The sequence below is a fragment of the Lepidothrix coronata genome, unplaced genomic scaffold, assembly GCF_001604755.1.
Source record: "Lepidothrix coronata isolate B3197 unplaced genomic scaffold, Lepidothrix_coronata-1.0 Scaffold79, whole genome shotgun sequence".
Lineage (NCBI taxonomy): Eukaryota > Metazoa > Chordata > Aves > Passeriformes > Pipridae > Lepidothrix > Lepidothrix coronata.
In genome coordinates this window covers 720,817-744,075 of record NW_016690259.1, presented here as the reverse complement: position 1 = coordinate 744,075, position 23,259 = coordinate 720,817, and the positions used below count along the sequence as shown (strand labels likewise).

Here is a 23,259-nt window from a genome sequence, read left to right as displayed (position 1 = left end):
TTCTCAGCATAACAACCTAGTTTGCTGCTGTTCAATATTTAAGGTAATCACTATCCAGCATCATCACCACTTCTCTGTGCAGCTTTACATACTTCAAAATCACAGAGCAGATCCTGGAAGGCAGCAGAATTTGGAATAATGGATGTCTCATGCCCGCTATCAACAGTTCCCACCAAGGAAAAGGTCAGATGGAGGATGTGGCTGTTCAGAAGGGATCGTTTCTTCTTTAACAGCATTGCCAGCAACTGGAACAAGTAAACAGAAAAGGAATTAGCAGCCAATGAGCACGCAGCAATGTTGTCAAAGCACAAAGAGTAGAGATGAATGTCTGCATCTCTTCTTAAAAGGCCCTTAAAGTACGTGCATTACAGCTGGCTACAAAAGGGGCATATCCAGGACACCCTCCAGCTCATAAAACATCTGTTCTACACTGCAGACAGTATCTAGGCCCTGAGGATTAGGTGCACACACACACCTCTCAGCCCTCTGGCAGTCAGTCACAGTTGAAAAATCTCTCTCAAACCACACTATTTGGTGATGTCAATACAAGTGGAATGTAAGGTCATATGTGATGATCCACTGACTACTTATGGTACAAGGAGGACACTGTCTCAGTTTGTTTGGTCAATGTAAGCCAAGGTCTGCAACAGGCTACTTGGAATAATATGTTTTGACGTAACTATATCAGGCATTAACACCACAAAGTTTGTAAATGCGCTGCCCAAACCACAGAACTTTCCATTTCAGTAAAGCAGTCTTCATGAGAAACATAAAATTCATTGCTCATGTGAAGATCTTTACAAATCAGTCAACCAATCCTTCTGCATAACTGACTGCCCTTTCCCCATTCTGATGGAGAAGTAATAAGTCTTCAGCTTGAAAGCAAACAGCATCACCAACTATAAAGTTTGTGCAGTCTCCTCAGAATGATGATTCTAGGAGTCCACTTGTTTGGTTTGCTTCATGTGTCCCTATCCTCCTCTCTTGCTGGCAGATCACAGAGACAGAAGCTCCTAGGCTTGCAGAGGTGGGTTGGAAAATCATGGAAAAAGAGCCATCTAAGCACCACAGTTGTGCTTTTATGTGCTGTTAATGAAGGCTCAGTTTCACCAAAGCACCTAAATGTGCACAAGGGCATGGCAAAGCCACTTTCCCCCTCTCCCTTAAAAGCCATCCTAAATAACTCATCTGTGCTAATTAGCCAAGAGCTCAGTAAACTTAAGAACAGAAACTCAGGCTACCATAACACAACAAGGAATTTCCATGGGAACTGCTGTGACAGACAGTGAAATTCAATCAGTGTGATCTGTTTAAAGACATTTCTTACATACCTGATAACCCCTGATTCTTTCCATCTCTTTGCTGGCCAGTGGATTGCTCTTTACCACACAGACCAAGGCCTTCACAGCTGCATACAACCCCTCTACATCTGATGCCATGGCTACAAGTCCCAAAATAGCAGCAGCTCCACCAATGTACTGCAGTGTAGTGGCAACAGGCTTGGGGACAAATGTTCTTACTCCTAAGCATAGGCAGAGAAAATAAATTAAAGCAAAATAAAATCTAATTTCTGCAGGAAATAATTGTGAAAATATGAAAGCATTTTGGATTTCAGCATTGCTTGAATTACGAAATGAATGTCACTAGAAGAACTATGACACCTCGGAAAAGGATGTGAAGGAAATATATTGCACTGGAAAATAGTTTATGACCTAAGGTAACGTAATTAAATATATTTTCATAATGATACATTATACAAACTGAAACAAGCATCCTATGCTAGTAAAAGAAGATAATAGTATGTCCATGGAATATAAAAATGTTCAATAAATATAACAATGCACCATTATACCACATGAATACACCATTCATCAATTACATAATTTAGCTTCTAGACCTAAGTTCTTATTGACAAGTAATTAATAATTTTTGAACATAATTCTCAAGTACTCAACTCACCCAAATACCCTATCAAAGCTGCACCAATGGAGCGTGCTGGTCCATTCAAATGTCCTGCTGAGTTATGGAGCAGCTTCACAGGCGTGGCATTTTCATGAGAAGAAATCGCCAGCTGAAGAAAACAAGAAAAAAAAAGCAGGGGCTGAAGTTAAGATGTTTTTTTAATGCAAATCTAGACATAACTTCTGTATTTTCCTCCTGTGATAAAGAGTAACATATAACAAAACAGAACTAGAGTCATTAAGATACTCTCTGAAGTTAAGAGAAATCTCCAGTCTCAAAGGTTAAGGAAGATGAGTCTAACTACTAAAACAATCCCACCAGGCCATAGAACGAGTTTGGGTTGAAAGGGACATTTAAAAATAATTTAGTTCAATCCCCCTCCTGTGGGCAAGGACATCTTTCACTGTATCAGGTTGCTCAAAGCACCATCCAACCTGACCTCGAACACTTCCAGGAACTGAGCATTCACAGCTTCTCTAGGCAATTTCTTCCAGTGCCTCACCACCCTCATCATCAAAAGCTTCATCCTTATGCCTAATTTAAATCCAGCTTCTTCCAGTTTGAAATCACTGCCCCTTGTCCTACCACTACAGGCCCTGGTAAAAAGTCTTTCTCCATTGTTCTTATAAGCCTCCCACAGGTATTGAAAGGCTGCCAATAAGGTCTTCCTGAGCCTCTTCAGGCTGAGCCAGGCCAAGTCTCTCAGCCTTTTCTCATAGATGGTCTTTTGAACTAAAAATTCACTGATTTTTAATGTACTTTGAAGAAAAAGTAAACTAATGTTCTGGTTCCCAGATCTGAATCACAGCTAGAGGAGTAATCTATCAGTTCTGTCATCTGCAACAGCAGAAATATTGTTCAACCATATAATCTTAACTGTGTTTCTGTAGGAGTACAACTATCATCTACATCAAAAAACCAAAATACCCCCAAAAGGTGCTAAGATACATGGTTAACAGTAAATCCAAGAATGTGTATAAAATTTAGGAGTAATTTCAAGAATATGAATAAAATCTAGGGTTACCGTCTTCCTCTTTCTCCCCTCTCTCCCCCCCACAAACACGACAATCATCATGGACAACTTTTCTGACAAGTACATTATTGTTCCTGGTTGCATTGACTAAATTGTCTTCAAAGAAGTTAAAAGAAAGGAACAAGTCACGCACATGAACCAACTAATTTCCCAACATACCTGTTTGGCAATAGCTTTACTGTCCAACTTGTTGTAAACTTTCCTTATTTTTGCCACCGTAAATGAAGAAACTGACAGTGCATAGAGACCAAAAGATACCTTCTCTTCTGGTACTAAAGATATTGGAGATGGATTGATTCCTTCAGACTTTGAATCTTTGCCTTAAAGACAAAATAAAAGTTCATTTCAGTAACACCACTGTTTTCCTTTTCAGTTTCAAGAGTAAAACCTTAAGAAATTTGTATTGCAGAATAAGTATAGAGGAAAGATTTGACAAATAGCTGAGATGTAATATTGTCCAGCCTAAGGGCTGTTCACTTCCCTTCTGAAGGAAAACAAAGTAATCAAAAACCAGAGAAGTATTGAGTACATCTGCATCTTTGCCTGTGAAAAGACTCTCTACAATGGTTTACTACAAAAACCACCTTAGGATGGTACAAAAGATGCAAGATTCAAGGACAATATATAACAGTATCTTTAATATTTTCTATCCACTGCTCTGAAAGTGGATGCTTCTTGTGAGGCACTGCAAGCACTGTGATTGACAGCTGTCTACAACCTCAGAGGAAGCATGCAAAACTCAGCACTTAAAGGTTCAACAGAGAAATTCACTTCTGCAGCTCTTGTCAGGTCAAAAGGTGCAACTCCGGTGAACCACATGAATGGAATTAGAAAAGCATGAAGGATCCTCACCTAACACAGAAAGAGAGAAGCTGGGTGTCTACATAATTTGTTGAAACAGAGTCAAGTCTGTCAAATCTCACTTGGATGAGAATGGTTCACTTGGGTGTCTGCATATTTAAAAACAGGGCTATGGACACACATTTCTAATAAGGTTATTTAAATCTTTTTGTGTTGCACTTCCCTCAATTTCAGAGAAGAACACTTAAAATTGCTCATATTTGCTAGCTACGAATATTTAAAGGTTTAAATACTTAAAAACTATTTGCTGCACCACAATCTCTGCCTTTTTAACGTTTTTTTCTCAGTTGACCCATTTGGGCCTTACAAATGACATTTCAAGACAGCTGTGTTTGAAGTACAGAACAGATTGCAGATTAGCAAATGAGTGTTATCACCAGAATCTGACAGGTTAAAATGCCTTTCTAATTTCACTTTCTACAGATAAATATAATATACCGTATGAATAATGACAGCTTTAAGCGTTTCCAACTAGTTTAAAACCGAAGTGAGGAACACAAGCACTTCTATCTATCATATCTCAGTACAAGAACTACCAGAAATATGCTAAAACAGTAATTTGGATTTCTATCACTGTCTTCAATAGCAGCTACTAATCTTCTTCCTGTGAACAGCCATAGCTTTTCCTCTCTGCCACTGCATACTCTCTCTCCTCTTCTGCACACAAAAGATTCCACTACACCCAGGCCAAGTCACCAGCTGCCCTGTGAACTGTACTTACATGGTACATACACCGCTTGGAAGCTTCCGACGTAATTTGGTCCCAGCTCATAAATGGTGCTGATTCCCGGGGCAGGCAAAACCTCCTCCAGGAAATGCGTAGGGCCCAAACGCCACACTAAGGACGAGAGCTGGCGCTGTGCGGGCGGGGTGCCAATGTAGGCATAGACAGTGCTGACCACAGGTGGATTGGCAGAACCAGAGCCACTGGGACTGCTATGAATGTAGTGAAGCTGTAAAGGAGAGAAACATGGGGAAGTTACTGAGAGAGCACGGGTACCGCGACGACAAGATCAGAAATTCGGGAAAGCGTTTTTGCACACCAGGGGATGTATCAGGCAGCTGCTATGTAACATATGGTCTTCTGAGACTGTGTTGAAATAGGCAGCGAAAAACATTAAACGGAAAGTAAATGCAAAGACCAGAAGCTAAGGGGCTTTCAAAAGATGAAGCTGTGAAAACACAGGATGAGAATATGCAGATTCTGTGCTTAAAGAGGCTGTATCTTGATTCTAAAAACATGGTGCTCTATGACCATCATTGTTTTTTGCAAAAACAGTAGGACAACCTCAAAGTTGTGTTGTTTCTCCTTTTTCACCCAGTGAAAACATACCTTTGGTAATTATACTGTTTTGAGCTAAAGTGCAAACGTGATGAACTAAATTAGGTAATATTTTTCAAACCATAAAGCAAATACATGAGTAAGATCCCGGCCTATATGTAATGACAATAATAATCTCACAGGCCTTTTTTATCTGCATTTTAAAAATTCTGTTACCAGCTATTGAATGTAGTCATGTATGACAAGACAGATGGCCAGATACACGCTCATGTATCACAGCTATTAGCATAAGAAGTTACTACAGTCCTCCTTCTGTAAAAGGAATACTGGAAGGTAAACTTTGAAAGACAACATATGGTTGTACCTATGTACAGTAACATTAGCTAATTTACACCCCAGACCAGGTTTTGCTTTCTCCCTTAAAGCCTATACTTGACAAACGATGGTTTTTTGGGGTTTTTTGGGGGGGAGGAGTTTGGTTTTTTTTGGCTGGGGGGAGAGGGGATGGTGTTGGTTTGTTTTGTTCTTGTTTTTTTGTGGGGTTTTTGTGCATATACTATGCACAGAGAGAGAAAAATCACTCCAAGCAGTAAAAATGAGGTTTGAAAGATTTATATTACCTTAACAGTGTTAACAAGCTGTCCATCGAGGTAGAGAGCAGCTGTGCTGTTCTTCAGCATGCCTTTACTCATGACCAGAACTAGGTGATGCCACTGGCCTTCCACAATGAGGTCACCGCAGCGGAAACGGGCACAACATGGAAGAATTTCATAAAATGATGATTCCTCACTGAAGTCATCAACTAAAGGAAAGTACCAGTTAGTGGGCACCAGTAAGAGCTTAAAACAGACAATTATGTAATCAGAATTTATGCAATATGAACTATAGCAGTACATTAAAGCCAAATTTTTGGAAAGCATGTAATTAACAAAAAACACAGCAATATAAGAATAAAGCCATACAATTAACAAGTATTACTTTAGACTTTCAAACAAGAACTGAAAGAATGAAATAAGATTTTTTGGGAAAGTACTCAGACCACATAGTCCCAGTCTGACAGGCTGACCATCCTGAAATACTTGCACGTTAACAAACCATTATAGTTTTGGTATTATCAGCAACAGATCTCCACTTCCTTTGCCTTCTCTCTAAGAAAATTCTCAGGATACGTTCAGACTTTAGACTTTTGACCTTCTCCCCTCCCTTTGAAACTCTACCTGGAATTATTAGTTTCCTCAAGTATTTACTAACTTTCTCATGCCACCATGCAAGTCACAGAAAGATCTGCTGTTTTTCTAAACGAGTTTTTATATTTACTGCAGTAGTCACAAAGAAATAAAAAGATGTCTCTCCAAACCCACAGAGCTTTTTTTTACTTTTCTCACACTGTGGAGAGAAGGATACCCATACTTCCAGACATTCTCCTCCTAGTTTTCCCTGCTCCACCATGGTCTTCTCCACAGGTCCCACTACGTGCTCCAGTGTGGTTCTTTCAAGAGCCACTGGGAATCTCCACTCCAGTGCCTGTAACACCCTCTCCCCTCCTTTTGCTCTCACCTTTGTGTCCTCAGGGTGCTTTCTCTCATATTTTTTCCCCTTATTCCTTGCACCATGAAGTGTTTCACTCTTTTTTCCCCAGAGGCACCACCAGCCTGGTTGCTGCACTCAGCTGTGTCCTGCAGGGAATATGCTGTGGAGCTGGTCAAACCCAGTTACATGTGCCATGGGGCAGCACTGGCCTTTTTCCTACAGAAGCCTCCTCTTGATCCCCTGCACCTGGCCAGAAACTCAGTATGAACTTACCACTAATCTTGCTCAAACCATTAGGTCACATATAAAGGAAAATACAAGTCAAAAGACTGCCTTTCAAAGCGTCTGCATCAAAATCGTGCTAAATCACAAAGCATAAGTGAAGTTAAAGATGAGGTTGAAAGCCTGAGACATTTTTCCTTAATAAAAGCCACAAACAGGATGTCTGGCTGGCAAGACACGCATGAAGCACAAACCAGGGGTACTTGTAACTCAAGCCTAAGCACGGTGGCTTTTCTTGTTCCCTGTTTGCAGTTCTAAGGAAAATTCATTTTCTGAAGCACTGCTACTGAAGGGGTAGCTCAGGACTGAGACGTTTCTGCCCAAGTCAAAACAAAGACCTCACGATGCCTTATTTGTTCCATTTCAGTCCTGTAACCACAGCGAGTTGTCCTTCCCTTCCCACCTCCAGGAGCCCTGGTTGTAGAGGGCAAGCACCCCTGAGTCAGGGCAAGCACTAGCTGCTGTGGGATGAGGCAAACGGCACCTACAGCTCTGGTGGACACCATCACAACAACAGTGAGAGGAGTGCAGACAGATGCCAACCTTCCAGACACACGGACACAGGAACACATTCCCAGCCTCCACAGAGGCTGCTGACCGCCCAACCCCAATTCACCCATCCACACCCTTCAAGCATTTCCCAGGTCTTTTTTCACTAATGGGTGCCCAATTCTCCTCTCCTGACTGTTGAAATACTTTTTAGTCCTCAGCACGGAGTTTTTTAATTTCTCCAAAAGGTATCCTTTGACTTCATGCCAGAGGGCAAGATCAGTTTGCAGGTGCATTAACTGTCCATCACAAAACAGAATGACCCACACTTGACTTGAAAGTCCCCCCGACAAAAAAAGATTGAAAATAAAAATAAAAAAAAAAAAGCGCCCAGGGAATAGTTTGACAAAAAACAGGAACTTTTCAGATCTCTTTTCATTCTTTCATACTGAAGGAAAAGGAACCATTAATCCTCTTAACCACAACAGCTGCCTGAACACAGAGAACACTCATTTCTTTAGAAATAGCATAAGGAAAATGATAAAAGCAGAGTACTTGGAACTAACTTTCAGATACAAAAATAATCTCAAGTTCTTTTCTCAGCAAAACATCTTTGAGAATAATTCTTGCTTACCCAGTCCTTAAACCACCTCATCTATTCTTACAACAGACTGCCAGCACTTCCAGTCCCTGTGTTGGAGGGCCTGTCTTCTCAGTTCTTCAGGTACTCACCTGCTCAGCACTTGATGGTAAAACCACCAATTATGATTTAGCCACAACAGGGTAACACTCGAGTAAAGCAAAGTATCCTGGTCCAATTAAAAATCAGTCTTCTGGTTGGACACCTTCAGATCTTTTCTGACAAAGCCTCTTCAAATCCAATCTCTTTCAAGGAGTTAGACAGTAAGGGCTTACAAACTAAAACTGTACAATCTATAGCTCCACTGCAGGCTAAAGCAGTTAATATGAAGATAAACTTGTTTCATTTTCTAAGAATTCAGCCTTCTGAGAAAGAAAAAGCTGCCAGTACCTTTGTAATTTAATAGGTTTAATTCCTCCTTCATACTATGAGTTTTCAGCTTTTGAACCTGACTTCTAGTGAGGGAGACTGCTGCCATTAATGATGTGAATGCCTACTTACAAAATATTTCTTATTTTCTTGGTAACAGTCCGCTTAGCTGTTATTAAAAAAAACCAAAACAACACAAACAAGAGTTGTATAAATTCTTTATTAGTGCCTGCTACTCAAAAGGAAAGAACAGAAGCAGGAGCAGATTTTTGATAACCACTTGTAACCCAGTGTGTTGGGGAAGAGCTAAGCCTGAAACACATGCAGAAGGCTGTCCTACTCCTCTCAGCTCCCTCCATAGGCCCAGCGTGTAAACTGGCCTGTCAAAACTGACCACTTTTGGAGGCTCCGATGGAGGACAAGGCAGGAGAGAGGAGATGGCTAATCCTGAAGCCCCTGACTGCACTGATAGTGCTCTCTAGCAGATTTACTGGCATCACCAGCTTCACCTAGATCTTCACTACATCTCTTGTAATTCCACCTTTGGTCAGAGATACTGAATGAAGCTACAAACTGTTTCTGAAAACTGATCACAGCATTAAAACATGCAATGAATGATTGATTGCCTTCAAACAGCCCTCCAGTGCTGGGACTATCCAGAAAAAAACCTCCACAACCCATTAGTTTACTATTTCCAAACTTCTTCAAAGCAAAGACAGTTGAAATTTGCACCTCGAGACACGATGTCTAAAATGAACACTACAAGATAATTAAAAGGCAAAAACCTTTCAAAACCATAATGTAATGAATATATAGTACTTTGGCAATTTTTTTTCTTTATATACAGACATCTTATTTGGAAATTATAAAAGCTCCCTAATTTCTACATGAATGATCAAATTTTACATTTTTCCATGGTCAAAACCCACTAGGAACTGGTGAAGCTGCAACAAAAGTTACATCAGGCAAGATTCTTCTCGACACCAGGTTTAAAATAAACTTGCTATAGCATCCCCATAATACTGTCAGCATTAGCTGATGACATGACGCAACTCTTACCATAATTTTGAAGCAATTCTTCTTTAGTTGAAACAATCAGTGACCGGTCCTTTGCCGAGAGGACAATGGCAAGGCATACGTAATGCTGCTCCGAGGAGTTTGCACGACGCACTACAGTCAGAAGTCTCACAGGATGGTTATTAGGAGGGGTACTAAAATGTTCAATACAAAACCAAGTTGAGTAGCTTAAACCAGACGGCGGTGGGAAAAATCTCTCACCTAAAATCAAAAAAGAAAGCCCATTACACAGTTGCAGTAGGTAGTACTTAGGATATCTACCTGTTTCTTTTTCCGTATCTGACACCAGCTGTGCCTTCTCAAACTTTTCCTTCCTGGACTTCAGTGTTACTTACATTTCTGACTCAAGTTTGCAGGAAAAGCCACATAAAGCTAGCTCAGAGGAGTTTCTTTCAAAACAAAGTAAAGCAAGTATTGCCCACTATTCCTTCCTATTCTTAAAAAAAAAAAAAAAAAATCAACTCTGAAGCTGCGTTTGTTCAGAGCAACCCAGTTTCAGTTCCCTAGACTAAAAAAGTGGAAAAAGATCAGGCACTCAGAAATGGCTAATATCATGATGAGGTGCTTCTTCCATAGGTGTGACTTGCCAAAGAAGTCTCTGTTGAGGAGTATCTCTCCAACACAAATAACTGACTCTATTTCATCTCTCCTAGGGTGCTCCCACTAATTCTGTCTTACTGCAGTAAACCTTCAACTTAGTTTTTAGACTTAACACCTGTTTTAACTAAGTGACCATGTTCAAATAATCCCACAGCACACCAGGTTCCTGCAGGGTGAATAGCCTATGACAACATGTAAAAGCAAACAATTTTGATGAGATTTTTGTGATGATGTGTGCAATTACACCTGTAATCAATGCAGTCAAGAATTCAGCAGAACAAAGTCACAAGTACGGCATCATAATTAATTCCATGTTTCCTATGCTCTTCACACTACTACCTCAACTTTTTCTTAATGCACCTAGGTTCACTATTCATATGCTTGCCTGATTACAATTTCACCTGCTGAGAGCCTTGTGTTTTAAAGCAATCACAGGTTTGTATTTTATATTGCTTTTCATTGCCCTGGGGGCAAGAACACACGCACAGAAAAAGACACAAGAAGTTCTCAATTATGAGTGCACAGTGTCCAACACCATCTTCACAGCTAACAAAGACATAAGAGAACTAAACAACAGATACAAAACACCGCTGACAGTCATACTTGAGTACTTACCAGTTCCAATTCCACTAACAACTGCACCGTCAACAAGTCCTGTTGTAACAGCATTATTTGTAGGTGCATTGTGGGGAGCCAAACTTGGCAAGAACAGGCAGCTGTTAAACAGAAGACCAGCAACACACCAGAGTTTATGGAAGACAATATAAGTGGAGTTCAATACAAACAAAATATAGCATAGGAAAATATATTATAAGTACACAATCACTCTTCATGACTTTATGTATTAATGAAAAATAGAAATGAATTCTTAAGGTTGCTCCTTGTGAGCAGCAGAGCCTCTTTGTGAGGCTAAATTATCTCCTGCACGAAGAGCGCTGGCAGTGCATGTTATTGGTGCAAAGGCATAGATGCCCATGCGGTTCCATTGCGTAAGATGCTCCTCTGTGGGCAACTATAACTCACTACAGCCTTTGAGTTGTTCTGGACTCTCTAAGAGGTCAGCTAAATATTCAAAGGATCAGGCAATTGCATACTATGGTGTTCTTATTTGATGTATGCTCTCAGAGTAACATATTTCACCAAATTAGCAATGTTTGGTCCTTACAACAGCCACTGATGCTGTGGACACAACAGAAACCAATACAAGGAGTCTCTCCCTTAGGTACTAAAAGAGCTCAGTTTCAGTGATTACTCTATCTGAAATGGAGTGAATGCCCACAGGAGTTCGGCTTCCAATGTGTATAGACAGTCCTACTGGAGGAAAGATGATGGCTCTTCCACTTGTTGGGAGTCATCACTCTGTTGACATTTACACCCGTTTAAGTATATTGTAGCTCAGTTGCCTGACAGTGCTAAGAGTTATTTTGTTATCTCCATAAAGAGTTAACTAGACCACTCATCTCCAAAGTAACAACAACCCAGGATTCTGGTCACTACTATCTTCTTTTGGATTACAGTTGTCATTATATATTTCTTCCTCTCTCTTGAAAATGTTGTTCTCTGAGTGAATTCTCCATGGTCAATGGTACTACAAGCAAGTTCTCTCTAAGCAGGTAACTTGCAAGGGTCTGCTAACTGTGGACCCTTCGTGAAACTTCTTGGCACCTAAAAACAAACTAAAAAGTTCTAGACTTTTTTTTAAGTGATTAAAGCAGCCTTCTTAGGTGACTTGCTGAAATTACAAGAAGTCACAGCTGCATTATGTGAGTTACTTCTGGACACATTACCAGCGCCTACAAATCTCTGGAAGCAATGACAGTGACAATTCATTTTGCCAGCTTATTGCAAGTTGTTCTTAGGTTCCAAGCATTTTCTCTTTTCTTATGAAGGATGTAGAACAGAGCTTAGAGTACCATTTGTTATTAAAAAAAAAAAAAAAAAGGTCTGTCCCTGACTATATTGGGTATGAAGGCTAGATGTAAAATGGGTGTTGCATTCTTGCTTTGCAAAGCTGAGAAGAGAATGCAGAGCAGCAGAGCTCCTAAACATCCAGAGTTTTCTATTCCATTCTTGTAACCAAAAAGACAAAACATCTTCCTTAAACAGATGCTAAGAATGGTGTAATGGTTTAATCTTCCGAACAGTCAAGTTAAACCATATTACATGATCCTCCTAAAGTGCTTCATTCAGGAGGTGTTTAATTAGAGAGAGAAAAACAGTAAGTAATACTGGGTGTTAAAAGAAAAAAAATGAGTTAAGCATGATATTCGGGGTCTGCCTCCAGTTAATACTACTTTTTTCAGTTATTTGAACTCATCATTGTCTGTTTCATTTGTATTTCTGATTTGCCCACTTTCACATTTCCAAGTTCTTCAGCAATTTTAGGTGGGTCTCAGAACAACTGGGCCATCCAAATGTCATACGTAAATCCCAGCAATCCTTCAAGGGTATGCATGCATTCCTTTGTTTTACAAGGAATGTGAAACCCAGAACTGAGAGGGCCCTATCAATGTTTAAATACATACCTACTTCTACTTTCACACATGGCAAGCATTTGCTCTCAAGGCATTAATGAATGAGAATGAATTTATGTGACTTGAAGTATTCCTTTCTCTTCTTTAAAGAATTCATTTGTTCTTTGCTTGCAAACAGTCTATTAAAAGTTACAATTTGAAAACAAAGAAAGTAACGCAACATTGCAGTGTTGCCCCATGTTATTTGAGAGCACCGCAGGACCTTACCCGAACCCTTCAAGAGACGTGTCAAACTCGATGAATGCCGGCGTGACCGATGATCCGTGAAGCCTGATATCATGTGGGGTTGTCATGGAGACCAAACACTTCACTCTCGTCAGGGGTACTGTGCTCCCTTCTGCTGGCTTGAGCAGGCTCTTGCTTATCCGGTAGTGGCTGTCTTCGTGCACGCCGAAGACGCTGTCAGAACCCAGACCTTCCATTGAGGTAACCATGCTATCTACAGTAGAAGCCAAGAAACAACACAGCATTGCAAAAGGGAGGCCTTTTCAGACTGTATTCGGACTTTTCAAGTAGTGCTTCCGATGCAAGAGCTGAATTGTCAAACACCATCAACTAGTTCAGCCTCTCAGAAGGTGATGGGTTGGGAACTATTGCTTCCATTATAAAAATGCTCAACCCAGGCAAAAAGATGAGCATCTTGTGCAATATAATATGGAAAGCTTGTGGTAAAGCCAAAACACTGAACCAAGAGGCCATCCCATTTCCTAACATCCGCAAAGGGTCCCTAATGTAGCTAACTAACTAAAGCTCTGGCCGAGGGATAAGGTGAATCTCTTCTTCTCTCCTCTTCTAAAATGTACTGAACACAATGATACAACACAAATTCGGTTAATTAATTTATTTATGTCATTATTTAATGTTTAATCAACACCACCTAGGATACATCCTAGTTCCTTTTCAAGTAATTAAAACATTTCTAGTAAGGTATTTTTAACTATGCGTTACAGTGAGCCATACAATGACCAAGCTGACACACAGAAATAAGTATCACATGCTTTGGAAACTTTTCAATAATTTCTCTGTATTATAATTTACCAAGACTCTCCTATACAACATGAACGGCTATTCCCAAGCTCTACACCTCATGGAAAACAATAGGAGAGAGTGCAGCTATTTTATCTGACACCTTACTGAACCCATGAGAGATGATATTACACAGATTTAATGTGAGTCTCAGAACATGATGTGCACATGAAAGGATCTGAGAAAAAAATAATGCTAAATAACTACAAAAGCAGGATCTACTCTAGACTTAAAAACAAACTACTACCATATTTAACAGCACTGTTCTTAAAATAAGAAATGATAATCCCCTTGCTGGATATACATTAAATACAAGTACTACATTCTGCTTTTAGAACTTTTCCAATCAAACTGTTCTGATGATTTCACATTCATAGGAAGCTGGGGTGAACTTAGGTTTTTATGGATGGTTATCTACAGATTGTACCTAAGTATGCAATTGGGGGATATAAGAGAAGCACTCTTTACACAAATTTTTAGCACTTCAGCACCTACTTCTCATTTCCGGTTCAAAACTCAGTGAGCTGGGTTTGTGCACTCGGTACTGCTTCAACAGCTTTTTGTCCCAGGCTCCGCAATTCAAAGGATTTCCCAAGCGTAAAAATTCCCTAAGAAAGAGAATAAAAAAAATTTGCAAATCATTTTGTCTATTTATTTGCCCATAATGGCACCAAATCTAACCCCTTTCTTTTTTAAAGACAGGAATTACTTGCAATAAACATAACTTTCAAGTAAGAAAATAAACCAATGCATAATTAAAAGAAAGATATTTGATCCATTTGAAACTATTTAATGTTTGAACACACGGTCTAAAAAGTCGACATTATTTTAACTAATCAAACAATTTTGATAAAGTCTCTAATTTCCTTCTCTTCATTCCAAAGGCTTGGCAGGAGGCTGCTGTACCCCATAGGAGAACATCAGGATACTCAATGACGCATGTTCAGCAAGCTGAACTCCTTTGGAGAGGCAGACCACAGGCTGAAGTAAGTGACCTCAGCTTTGTTTTATCCCTGTGTCCTGTTTGGTTGGGGGAATGATTTCACAGCTATCAACATCTGCATCTATAGATAATGATATTATCTATATATACAGCTACCTAGGCTATTGGTATCTATGCTTAGAGAAGCCCAAGTCCTGTGATGTGACAAGCAGCAAGTCCACTTGCAGAACCACTTCTGACACAGCTACATGCCACTGAGGTGAACCGAGCAGCTGTCCTGGTTGCAGGTCAGCCAGCCTGCAATCCACAGGAGATAATACAATTAAGTTCCTTATTACAGCTGAGATCACAGAATCACAGGATGGTTTGGGTTGGAAGGGACCTTTAAAGGTCATCTAGTCTAAGCACTCTGCTGTGGGCTGGGACAGCTTTCGCTTATATTGATTTGCTCAAAGCTCCTTCCAACCTGACCTAGAACAATTCCAATGATAGGGCACTCATAGCTTCTCTGGACAAGCTTTTTCTCACCAACCACACTGTAAAAAATGTCTTTCTTATGTTCAGTCTAAATCCAGCCCTCAGCCCTGGTCCTGTCACTATGGGCCCTGGTATGAAGTCCCTCCCTGTCATTCTTTTAAGCCTTCTTTTCATGTTGAAAGGCCTCAAGAAGGTCTCCCCAGAATCTAACAAGCAATCCAAACTATCATACAGCTGTGTGAGTATTTACCAAATGATTCATAATATGCTCATAAACTTTTCAAGCCTGCTTTTACGCAGAAAGATAAACCCTCTAAAGCTATGCATCCCCAGATACCTTTTGTATCGCATTCCTGCATTTCCTTCACAGAAATAAAGTTCTAAATAAAAGTGCTGGCATGAAGTTTTTCTAATCTGAGGTATTTAGCATCGCACAGAAAAGACAAGAAATCTATCCTCATATTTCCTCTTCCAGAGGACATAGCCAGGGATAGCATTTTTGATAGCCTCTCAAGATTTGCAGCAAGAAAACAATCATTTAACTTTAGTACAATCTCTGTGAAAAACACCAGATCTCCCCGCTCCATACTTCTCCCTGCTCTCCAAATACCAATGTCTCCAGGGTTACATGCTGATTAACAGAAGCAAGACAGTCTATTTGATGAGAAACAAAATGGGATCTTATGCTATCAACTACCACATCAGGTCACTTAGGCTCTCTACACTGCGAGCCATTTACAGTGAGCCAGCGACAGCGCGGGCAGGGGGCTCAGTCCACCTGAACTTCCAGGCTATCTTTCTGACCTCAACACCATCGGCTGCAGAGCCTGGGAGGCCAGCCTTTCAAACATCCTTTGGAGTGGTGGATGCAGTGAGTGGTCCTCATCTGCCAGAGCAGCGCTGCATCTCTGCAGGAGTCGTGCATGGAGCCCGGCTTCACACATGACTTGCTGGTTTCTCTCCGTGTGCACCAGAGATTGCAGGATGTTTGCCACTGCCAGCTGGAGATCCAGCGCATGCTGAAAACAAGAACAGCATGAAACTTCAGAAGGGCAAATTGAAAAGGAAAATAAAATAAAAGCCTTACGCATAATAATGAAAAGGAAAACTACCATTAGCAATAACTACACAAAATGACCTCTATGTGCATGCATGTGTGTGTTTTGGGGGGGTGTGCGCATGTCCGTGTGAAGAAACACCCTTTACAAAAAAGAGTAGTAAGTTTTATGAGGGATTGTCACAACTATTGTCAAGAAAAACAATTCATCTCTACTTCTCAGCAGAAAAGAGAATCAATTTGGAAGTTCTTAGTGCTTGGAGAGAACCTAGGACTTTCATTTTTGTGACCTAGTAACTTCATATAGAAACATATAATCACTTAGGTTGGAAAAGACCAACACTGCCATGTCCACCACTAAACCATGTTCCCAAATGCCACATCTACACATCTTTAAAATACCTTTTAAATACCTGGGTAGCCTGTTCCAGTGTTTGACAACCCTTTTGGTGAACACATTTTTCCTAATATCCAACCAAAACCTTCCCTGGCACAACTTGTGGTCATTTACTCATGTTATGATTTGTTTGACTTGTTGAGACTGACCCCCACCTGGCTACAACCTCCTTTCAAGTAGTTGTAGAGAGTGATGAAGTCTCCCCTGAGCCTCCTTTTCTCCAGGCTGAACAACAGCTCCCTCAGCCTCTTCTCGTAAGACTTTTGCCCCAGACCCTTCCCCAGCTTTGTTGCCCTTCTCTGGACACGCTCCAGGACCGTGCTGTCCTTCTGGTAGTGAGGGGTCCAAACCAAACAGAGAATTTGGGGTGTGGCCTCACCAATGGCAAGTACAGGGGGATGATCACTTCCCTAGTCCCGCTGGCCACACTATTCCTGATCCAGGCCAGGATGCCATTGGCCTTCTTGGACACCTGGGTACACTGATGGCTCATCTTCAGCTGCTGTCAACCAGCACCCCCAGGTTCTTTTCCACCAGACACTCTTCCAGCGACTCTTCCCCCAGCCTGTAGCATCGTATGGGGCTGTTGTGACCCAAGGGCAGGACCAGGCATTTGGCCTCGTTGAACCTCAAACCTTTAGCCTCAGCCCATTGATCCAGCCTGTCCAGCTCCCTCTGCAAAGCCTTCCTACCCTTCAGCAGATCAACACTCCCACCCAACTTGGTGTCACCCACAAACTGACCAAGGGTTGATCCCCTTACACAGATCATCGATAAACAGAACTGGCCCCAGTCCTGAGCCCTGGGGAACACCACTGGTGACCAGCACCCAACTGGATGTAACTCCATTCACCACCATCCAGCCGGTTTTTAACCCAGCAAAGAATACACCTGCCCAAGCCATGAGCAGCCAGTTTCTTCAGGAGAATGCTGGGGAAACTATGTCAAAAGCTAAGTCCACACAAACAATATCCACTGCCTTTTCCTCATCAACTAAGTGGGTTGCCTTGTCATACGAGAGAGCAGGTTAGCTGGGCTTGATTCCATGACTGTTCAGTACATGCTGTGTCTTGGCACACATGATGATCTGCTCCACAACCTTCCCCAGCACTGAGGTCAGACTGACTGACCTGTGGTTCCCCGGATCCTCTTTCCAGCCAGTCTTGTAGATGGGCATTACATTTCACTAATTTCCACTCAACTGGAACCTCCTCAACTAGCCAGGACTGCTGATAAATGATGGAAAGTGGCTTAGGGAGCCCTTCCACCAGCTCTATCAGTACCCTTGGGAAGATCCCATCAGCCCCACAGACTTGTGTGTGTGTCTAAGTGGGGTACCAGGTTGCTCACCACTTCCGCTTTGATTGCACGGGCTTCATTCTGCTACCTGCCATCATCATAATCTCTACAAAATGTAAGATATATGCAAACAGCACATATGCCCCAAGCTATAATGCTCAATCCTGCATCCTCCTCATACTATGCAGTAACACTTGATACATTAGAGAAAACATGAATTAATCCCAGTGTTTGGAAACATATCTGATGGTCACTTCAGACCTTTCTTTAAACTTACATTGCTGCCAGGAGTTTGAAGCAGATAAACAAAACAAAGCCTGTGAAATAAAACAACTCCTATCAGGCCTCTATGTCACCAGTCATTCAACTCAAACATTAGTTTTTCAGCACAAAACGAGAGGACATGATCAGCTTTTCTGTTTCCCACAGCCATCCTTATTCTCGGTCACTCTCAAAGCTTGAAGACCACAGAATTTTTTTCCCTACCTCTGGGTGTGTAGCTGATCCAACAGAGGCCAGAAGATCCAGCATTGCAAGCATAGCACCAGGGTGAATAATGACCGCATCAGAGCTTTGCATGGACGTGGTTCCTGTTTGGAGTTTCATATCAGCTATGTTTTTCTGAGGGCAAACAGGAGGTGTTGAAACAGAATGATATGCGTGCCTGCAGGACAGAAAACATCCCATGGTTACAACACCCATCTATTACGAGCTCTGCATTTTTCAAACAGCTGTAAAATTGTACTGGCCTATAGACTTTACTTCCCTGTCCTTTCTCTTCACTCAGACAGACCAAATGTGTTCCTCTTCTCAAACCTGTAGGGCATGTTTCCTTAAAGACAGTCTGGTAGAATTTCAATTTCTCAACTGTTCTTGAACTCAGAAGCCTCTTCCCCAGGTGCTATACAGTTTGACAAACTTAAGAGGTTGCTTTTATTTTCTCCCTCTTTTTATTCTAGTTGCAGTGGCAGCGCAAAAAAATTGCAGCATGCAACCTACCACTGCTCCTGTTCTGGGGGGTGAATTCAGCTTTGAATATGTTTCTCTCCATTTGTTTTTCATTAACAACTGATTATAAAACTCGCTATCACAAAATTCTCAACAATCTCCAATCAGCTCTGGGAACAGAAAGTTGGTCTCTGTGCATACTCGTGCCAGCAATCCGTATGTTCTCAGTCTTTCCATGACTGCTACGGCAATTTAGTTTTACATTAAGGTGCTTTAGTCTGATCCAGGCAAAAGAGGTCTTGACACACTGACTTAGAAGCAATGACTTGTCCTGAGAACTGTAGACATGTTCCCCATTGAAACTCTTGGAGGCATCAGCTTGATGCCATTCTTCTTTCAGCATGAGGTTCAACCCACAAACAGCACGAGCAGCTTACTGAGCCTGTGCTTTCAAGATTGTACTTTAGAAGCAGAAGAGAAATCAAAAGGCTCATGCTCACCACAAAAAACAAACCAAAAAACCCAAGACTCCCCCCCACAAAAACCCACAACAAAAAAAATCACAAACCAGAAAAACCTCAACCCGAACCACTCATATTCTCACAGTATTTATCATAAACACTTATTTGTAAGATGAAACAGAACAAACTCTGTGTAACAATTTTTCTTGAAGATCACATATTGCCTTCTGTTTTACAAGAAGTGGATCCAGCCAAAGAGGGTCTCTTTTTACCATATCAGTTGAAAGAGGCATTTCCTCTCTTCATTTCTCAGTGACAGAGATTTATCTAAACCCTAACACAAGTAACGCTTGGAGACTTGCTGTGCCTCACCCATTAAGACACTTCCAAGGAGGCAATCTTTTCTCCTGGGAAAAAGAGGACATAGATTGGAGATAAGGAGTGCTGCAAGTGCAATTCTATCCTAAACACACATACACAGTCCACCCACTCAGCAAGAAATATATATGTGGGGGAAGACTGAGACAATGGATTATTTAGCTTAACACAGGGCACTGGGAAGTACTGTGTGCTGGCTGGAAAACAGGTTCAATAAAAAATGTTCCAATAAAAGTGTTCCTACCAAAAAGCTTGGCACCTGAACAATTTAAGAGTACTGTTCAAAATAGAGTTTTTTTACAAAAAATTAAATTACTGATGCTTTACTCATTCAGCTAATGCTTACAGCAATCATGAAACAGTATGGCAATTCCCTTGTAACCAACTACTAAGAAAACAATCTGCCCAAATGAACTTTTCTAGCGTTTTTAATAAACCCTTAGCCATTAATTTCCTAAACTTCTCTATCAAACCCATTGATTGAAACATCTGGCAGGTAAGGAGGACTTGTCTCTTTTAAAGTTAAATTTCATTAAGAGTGCATAACAACTGATAATGCTATCACAGAGAGATGTTATCTCCAGTCTTTTCTCTTGTCTTAATGCAGAGATTGAAATGCAATTGTTTCTTATGCATTCTAACAGCACTGGTCTTCATCTGAAGGAGTAAACTGCTCCCTCTTTCCAATGTCACCCTGAGCATCTCAATGCAAGTTTTACAGATGCAGTTTAAAAAGTAAATATCCATTTACATTTAAAAATGCTCTTCAGTATAGTGAAATTCCATTCTCCAGTACATTCTTGAAGATAAAGCTTCTGTCTACTTTTAAGCACAAATTTTACTTCTTAGCATGCTGATTTGCACTATCACACTCAACTGATTAGGTACATTGTGAGGTTATAACACAGTAGTAATGGGGAGAGCATAATAAAAACCCCAGCCATTGCTCAGTGTGATTCACAAACACAAATGTGATCCTAGTTTCCAACTGTCTGGACTGCAACACTACACAACTGAAAAGGAAATACATTCAAAACTAGGCTTTCTGTTATGTCCTTAATGCATATATTACTGTAGTTTTCCATATAATTTTAAAATATCTTCTGTATTTAGTTTTTCCACATAAGGAATACTTGTATCAATACAATGGGGGAAAAAAACCCCACCAGTTCATAAAGATATCTCTAGGCAGGAAAGAAAAAACAGATACTACAAAATCCTGCCAAATATTAACTGCATGTTTTAGGTCTATGGACCAGTGAGGAACCTGCAATAAATTAATTTAGCCATGCTCCTACATTCTTCATATGACCCCTTTAGGGAAGAAGAAAAGAAGCGGACAATGGAAAGCGAGAGTGTACTGAGGGTGACATACAGATCCGTCTAATGTAACAAAGAATTTAACTGAAGAAAACTTGAAACTTTAGTTATAAAATTAATTACAACTCTTGATAAGAATTACAACAGCATTTTTATCAGGAAAGAAATAAGTAAAATTTACTGTAGATAAACCTCTGCATATGATTTGCCAAGAGTAATCAGCGTCCAAATCTTCTAAAAACAACATCTAAAAGTCTTGTAAGGTCAAAGTTAAATTCTATTCTCTACTTCAACCTGTCAGGCCCAAAGTATCCTCTCCAAAAAAAAAAAAAAATTACGAGAATGTCCTGTCAAGATAAGTTTATTTCTGCCAAAATTTACAGCAATCAAACAACTGAAAAAGTTGTAGTTCTTGATTAAAATTATACAGGTGTGGAAGAATAATGCATTTCAGGTAATAGGGCTGACAGCCATATACTGCCATCCCAATGCCTGTGCTGCAGGAGTCCTACATGCTCTGCTTCTATAAAGGATAACACTTGGAGGGCACCAGTTCATAGGGAAATAGAGCTTTCAGAAGTGGAAGACACGTCTGAGAGAGAGAACTACCATATCAGTGCAAACAGAACTGTTCTAAACTGTGTGCAAAACCAGAACTGTACTATTTTTATTTATAAGAATTATTTGTGTGCACAGTGTCTGCTTGCTCATTTAGCCAAACACCACAGAGCTCTCCCTCAGGCATCTGTCTTACAAGTCAAAAGGGAGAAAACCAGGCCACAACAGCAAGGAAGATCCCAGGGATGCAAAGTAAAGGAGACAGAAAACAGTAAGAGAAGAGCAAACACTTCTCTCCGAAGAGTCAACTCTGACAGAATCTGACCGTGTCTGACATTTAGAAGGAGGAAAAAATAACACTGGACTACAAACCCCAAGCTGCTTATTTTTGAAAGTAGAAAGATCCCAGCTACTGGCACTGAATTCACTAGGAATGACAAACATGATGCTGAACAACTGTGAGAAAGCAGACAGCTCTTCAAATAGAACAGCTTTTTGGAAACTCTAATCCTATTTTTTTACTTGAAAACATGCTTTTACAGAAACTATTTGAAAAGTCACCCAGGCCAGCATGATCATTTCTGTTCAGTTTTGTTTTGAGTCTTACACAATTTCTTATAACCCAAAGGCCTTTTTGGTTTGTGAAAATCCCTTTCGAAGGCACTCTTTACCCCAGCAAGTACCTAGATTACTATACTGGTGCTTACCTGAATTGCTCAAGGCACCCCACAGAGATAATGACTTTTTAAATTGCCCAATCTTTGCCTCAGGTTTTCAAATAACTGCTTTCATTTTCAGTACTACAAAAAACGAGGGAAGCCTCACATATCTATTCACATATAGTTACATTTATATTTTAATTATCAGGCTGTGTCAACAACCCATCTGGCACTCTTTATTCACTACACACTGGAATCAGCTCCTGTTTGTAAGGCATTGTATGTGTTCTGCTGCAAGCCTTTGCATATCCATGTGTTTGAGTAATTCAGTGAACCTGAGCAGCCATACCTGTTACACCTGGGAGAACAGCAAAATGTAGTACAGGAAAGGGCAATCCGTAAAACTAGAGGTTAGTATCAGGGCTGAAGCTGTAAAGAGCTCCCTAAGAAATGCTGTTTTCTTTCAGGCTTCTTCAGAGTAAATGAGAGGGAAAGGAGGTTGGCAGCTAAGGGGTTTTTTCTCTGTAAACTACAGCGTTTGTTCCTAAATGTGCTAGAAAAGAAAGGAAGTGACAGTCTAAGAGGTTCTGGATTACTGTGAAGGTGGCCTTGTCCAAGCCACTCCCTCTAGAATACCCAGGTGCGACTTGGGTAACAACACTCAGCAAGACAGAAAAAGGGTTTTCTTTACTAACCTGCTTGAGTATCAACATTTCTTTCAAAGCAGTTTCTAAAAGCATCTTTGGTTGCTTCCCTTTGCAAAATACTTTACATTCCAAACGTGAAACTTGATGGCTTATTTTAAGCAGTACACCAAGCGAAAATTGCTGTATTTTCCACACATGGCACCTGCACCTCAGATAACCCTGAGTCTTTCAAATGTCTTCTTAGCTTTCAAAAGCAAATCTCTGCCTAACTTACATCTTCAGATGGCAAAGGGCTGCTCCCTTCCCTAGGGACTCTGGGAAAAATCTTTTCATCATTTGAACAAGCCCGTAAGTAACACTGTTGTTCAAACAGTAACCTTTATTTAAAAAAAAATAAAAATCTACCAGACACATTAAGATGCGTAAGAAA

At 40.6% G+C, this 23,259-nt stretch overlaps 1 protein-coding gene across 9 annotated transcripts in view; it reads right to left on the bottom strand.

Annotated features, from left to right (window-relative positions):
* Positions 1–23,259, bottom strand: part of WDFY3 (WD repeat and FYVE domain containing 3) — a 166,946-nt gene that overhangs the window by 51,648 nt on the left and 92,039 nt on the right. For all 9 annotated transcript variants that reach the window (XM_017820126.1, XM_017820127.1, XM_017820120.1 and 6 more), the window contains 12 exons: positions 18,345–18,522; positions 15,910–16,124; positions 14,181–14,293; positions 12,867–13,098; positions 10,741–10,841; positions 9,508–9,726; positions 5,759–5,940; positions 4,578–4,809; positions 3,155–3,315; positions 1,960–2,071; positions 1,332–1,522; positions 93–245 (listed from right to left, as the gene is read on the bottom strand). In XM_017820126.1, the coding sequence (XP_017675615.1) occupies positions 93–245; positions 1,332–1,522; positions 1,960–2,071; positions 3,155–3,315; positions 4,578–4,809; positions 5,759–5,940; positions 9,508–9,726; positions 10,741–10,841; positions 12,867–13,098; positions 14,181–14,293; positions 15,910–16,124; positions 18,345–18,522 (2,089 nt within the window). The remainder of the gene's footprint in view (positions 1–92; positions 246–1,331; positions 1,523–1,959; positions 2,072–3,154; positions 3,316–4,577; positions 4,810–5,758; positions 5,941–9,507; positions 9,727–10,740; positions 10,842–12,866; positions 13,099–14,180; positions 14,294–15,909; positions 16,125–18,344; positions 18,523–23,259) is intronic.